Source organism: Orycteropus afer, unplaced genomic scaffold, assembly GCF_000298275.1.
Source record: "Orycteropus afer afer isolate SDZICR_OR568_19922 unplaced genomic scaffold, OryAfe1.0 scaffold00042, whole genome shotgun sequence".
NCBI lineage: Eukaryota > Metazoa > Chordata > Mammalia > Tubulidentata > Orycteropodidae > Orycteropus > Orycteropus afer.
The window spans coordinates 3,599,867-3,603,789 of NW_006921629.1; the positions used below are offsets into that span (position 1 = coordinate 3,599,867).

General features: G+C 45.6%; 1 protein-coding gene across 1 annotated transcript in view; it reads right to left on the reverse strand.

Annotated features, from left to right (window-relative positions):
• RHBDL3 (rhomboid like 3) overlaps positions 1-3,923 on the reverse strand; it is a 54,865-nt gene that overhangs the window by 10,637 nt on the left and 40,305 nt on the right. Inside the window, exon 7 of the mRNA XM_007937335.2 lies at positions 3,632-3,732. Coding sequence (XP_007935526.1) covers positions 3,632-3,732 — 101 coding nt within the window. The remainder of the gene's footprint in view (positions 1-3,631; positions 3,733-3,923) is intronic.

Below are 3,923 nucleotides of genomic sequence, written 5' to 3' on the forward strand. Positions count from 1 at the left end.
AAAAAAAAAAAAAATGTATAATCTAAAAATGGAACTCAGCCTATAGGCTGAAAGAAAAGGCAATTAATAAATTATTCAATTATGTTTACCTTTCTACTTCTAGTTGTTCAAAATAAGAAATATTGATTGTAGGTCTTTTATGCAATCCAGATCTTTTGTTGCAATATTTTCTAAATATAATTGCTTGATGTGAACTGCAAGCTTTTTGGAACTCAGTGTTTTCATGAAAAAATAAGACATCCTTTCATGTAAGGTAGAATCTCTTGTCTAATTAGTCCAATTAGTCCTTAGCATAGGTGGTTAGACAATTTTCTATTATGTAGCTGAAGCAAAAAGAACATATTTGCTGATTGTTCTCTGTATGGATATTGGGTAAAAACTGTAAAGATAAAAAATTATGTATTCACATATAAACACACAAACAATGACCAGAATATACACAAACACATACACAGGATCTCACAGCTGTGTGGTGAATGGCTATATGAAAAGCATGTTCCTGTCTTTTTTTTTTTTCCCCCACATCTTCCTCACAACTACCTTGTGAAGAAAAGATTACAGATGAGAGAACTCAGGCCCCGAGAAGTTAAGGAACTCACTTCAGGTAACATGGCTAACAGGTGGTGAACCAAACTCAAAAGCAGACTCACTGTCATCAAGTCAATTCTGACTCATAGCAACCCCCAATGGGTTTCCAACGCTGTAAATCTTTAATGAAGCAGGCTGCCTCATCTTTCTTCCATGGAGCGGCTAGTGGGTTTGAACCACTGATCTTCTGATTAGCAGCTAAATATCTTAAGCACTGTACCAGTAGAGCTCCTAACAGGTGGTGATGCCCAATACCATCAAGTCAGATCTAACTCATAGTGACCTTTCCTTGGGTTTCCGAGGCAGTATCACTACGGAAGTAGATTGCCAAATCTCCCTTCCGAGGAGTGGCTGGTGAGTTTGAACTGCCAGCCTTCTGGTCAGCAGTCAAATGCCTTAGGCACTACGCCCCCAGGGCTCTCAAATCTCGATTTTCTGATGGTCAGATCCATGGTTTTTCTGCTTCTTGTCTGATGAGGTGCTTTATTGTGTACACACACAGCCCAACTCTTCACTTTGCAATTAAAAACAAAGTATATCCATTAGGATGAACCATATGAAATTGCCAATGTTTATCTGATTTTGACCTACAAAACTAGCAGTTTCATATGGTTCGATGCAATGCCTCCCTGAACTGCTCAGCAATGAGCTAATTTGGGTAAAGGAGGTCTCCTGACGAAAGGAAATAGACCTTTCAGGTGAGAAAATGAGTTCTTCTCCTCATCAAATAAGCACCAGCTAACTTTCTATAGAGGGAATATAGCGCCCCAAGTTCTGGGGTGGCAAAGCTTCCATTGGGCCAGGAACAACCCTTGCCTTCTGGAAGGCAATGGGCTCTGGGCTCTGAGATGGGGCTGCTCATCTTCACAGCCATGGGCCATGGGCTATGGGCTACTTGCCAGAAAGAAGCATTAACTGGAACAAAACTGCTTTCACACCTCCCTCCTCGACCCCGCTCCCCACCCCACAGTCCTTGGGGTGGTCGGCCCTCACCATGGAAACTTCTGGGGCATCAGGTCTGTTTCCCATGAGCAAGGGGGTGGGAATAGGGTATCTTTATGAACTCCTGTTTGTTTTTTCTCTCCAATGTTCTCTTTCAGTTGTGCTTATTCTTCCCCCCCCCCCCCACTTACACACAAACATATTTTGGAAGGGGGACAAGAGAAGGGAGGTTAGCATTTCCTTTTCCTACAGAAAGGAATGGGAGCTCTGGTGGCGTGGTGCCTAAGGCATCTGACTGCTAACCAGAAGGCTGGTGGTTCAAATCCACCAGCCCCTCCTTGGAAGGAAGATTGGGCAATCTACTTCCTTAGTGATACCACCTCGGAAACCCAAGGAGGGGTCGCCATGAGTCAGATCTGACTGCACGGCAGTGAGTTTGGTCTTTTAGTTGGTTATGGAAAGGAATTGGGGCGGGGGGTGGGAGGTGTGGAGGAGGCAGAATCCAGAGGGCTATCTGTGTCTGAGGAAAGATGTGGCATTGATACAGAATGACCCATTTAAAAGGGGCCCATGTGAGGCAGCCCTGTGCTCCAGGTTTTCAGCAGACTGAGCTGAGTGTGTAAACACGCCCAAGCACACACCCAGACCTCCACATTCACACATGCTTTGACACCCACAGAAGCTCTCCAAGCATCTACTTGAAGTTGCAGAAATTCAGGCAAGTAGCAAGCGCAGTCAGCCAGTGTCTGTCTGTCTGTGTGTCTCTCTCCCTCTGGTGTGCACGCTCTCTCTCTCAATGTACAAAGAGGACTTCAGTGAAAAGACAAGAAACGAGATAGCATTGAGGAGTGGGGCAATTGAGAGTGGGAATAATAAAGAAGAAAAACATGAGAGAATTCAGAAACCCCAAAAGCCATTGTAACTGAGTATTCATACATCTCCCAGGTAGGTAACCACAATGGTGGAGGAGGGAGGTGGGGAAAAGACGACCCCAAAGAGAGCTATGACTTTTCTGGACTCCTTCCTTCCTTCCCTTCCTTCATCAAAACTGAGTAGGCACCACCTACTCAGGTGCCTAGCCCTGTGCCTGGGTAAACAGATGAATAAGGCTTGGGTCCTGCCTGGAGGATTCCAGGCCAGTGGGGGGTATTAGGGCAGATTAGCTAGCCAAGCACCTCCAGCAACTCCTCTTCCAGCCTCCAAACTTCAGCTTTCCTTCCAGACAAGGACTTTAGTCTCCTCTAAGACAATCAGATTGATTCAGATTGCTTGCCTTAACCTGTCTGTCTCTTTTCTGAACCCACCCTGGCCTCTTCCGTGAAGATTAGGGAATTCATTAAGTTAACATTTATATTGAGCAATTATTTTTTGCTTTCTCTAACTCATTGCATATCATCTCATTTCACAGATGTAGAAACTGAGATACAGAGAAGTGAAGTAATTTATCCAAGGTCACCCTTTAGGAAGTGAGGTGGCTAGATTCAGATCCAGGCTGAACTACTCCATAGCTCATACTCTTTCAGGAAAAGGCAAATAAAAGGGTGAGAAACAGCATGGCAGTGGCTGACCACTGAGAAGCTGACGTAGGGCAGCAACACTTGAATGGCTATCAGAAGATGTGAGTTCAAGTGCTAGTTTCACAGACTTGATTATGACTCTGGGCAAATCACTTAACCTCTCAGAGCTTCCTTTCCTATTTGAGAATTTTGATGAGATAATCTCTAAGGTCCATTTACTTTTAACAATCCATACAGCAAACCAGGAATTAGAATTATCATGGGCCCTAATAAACAAGAATTTAAATACTTTTAAGTCACTGAATGGGAACAAGGTGGAACACGGAGATGGGCAAATTCACAGGAGAATCCAGGACTAGAGAAACTATGAATTGTGTATGGAAGGGCCTCACTTGACATGGGCCTGCAGAGAGTGAGGAGAGTCTGTGAGCTCTGCAGCCAGCAGATCTGCCCGGCCCTTGACAGATCTGGGCTGAAGAGCATGTGCATGAGGATCCAAAGCACAGGTCTGGAGGATTACGGCCAGACCCAAGGCCCACAGAGGAGAGGATGAGAGAGACAAGTTGGGACCAGGAGGAGCTCACCATCACGATGTTGGCCAGATGGGCAGAGACAAGTGCGTAGACGCCTCCAGAGGAGCCAACAACTGGCGCAGTCATGTCAGCCACAGACACCGCCAAGGACCCTGGTACAGAAAGAGAGAATTCCCAAGAATGCTGGAGTCAGCGTCCTCCATGCCAGCCCAAGGTTCTCATGCCAACCCCATGCATATTAGTTGTTGTTATGTGCCATGGGGTCGGACCCAACACATAGCGACCCCTCCTTGGGTTTCCGAGGCAGTATCACTACGGAAGTAGATTGCCCAACCTTCCTTCC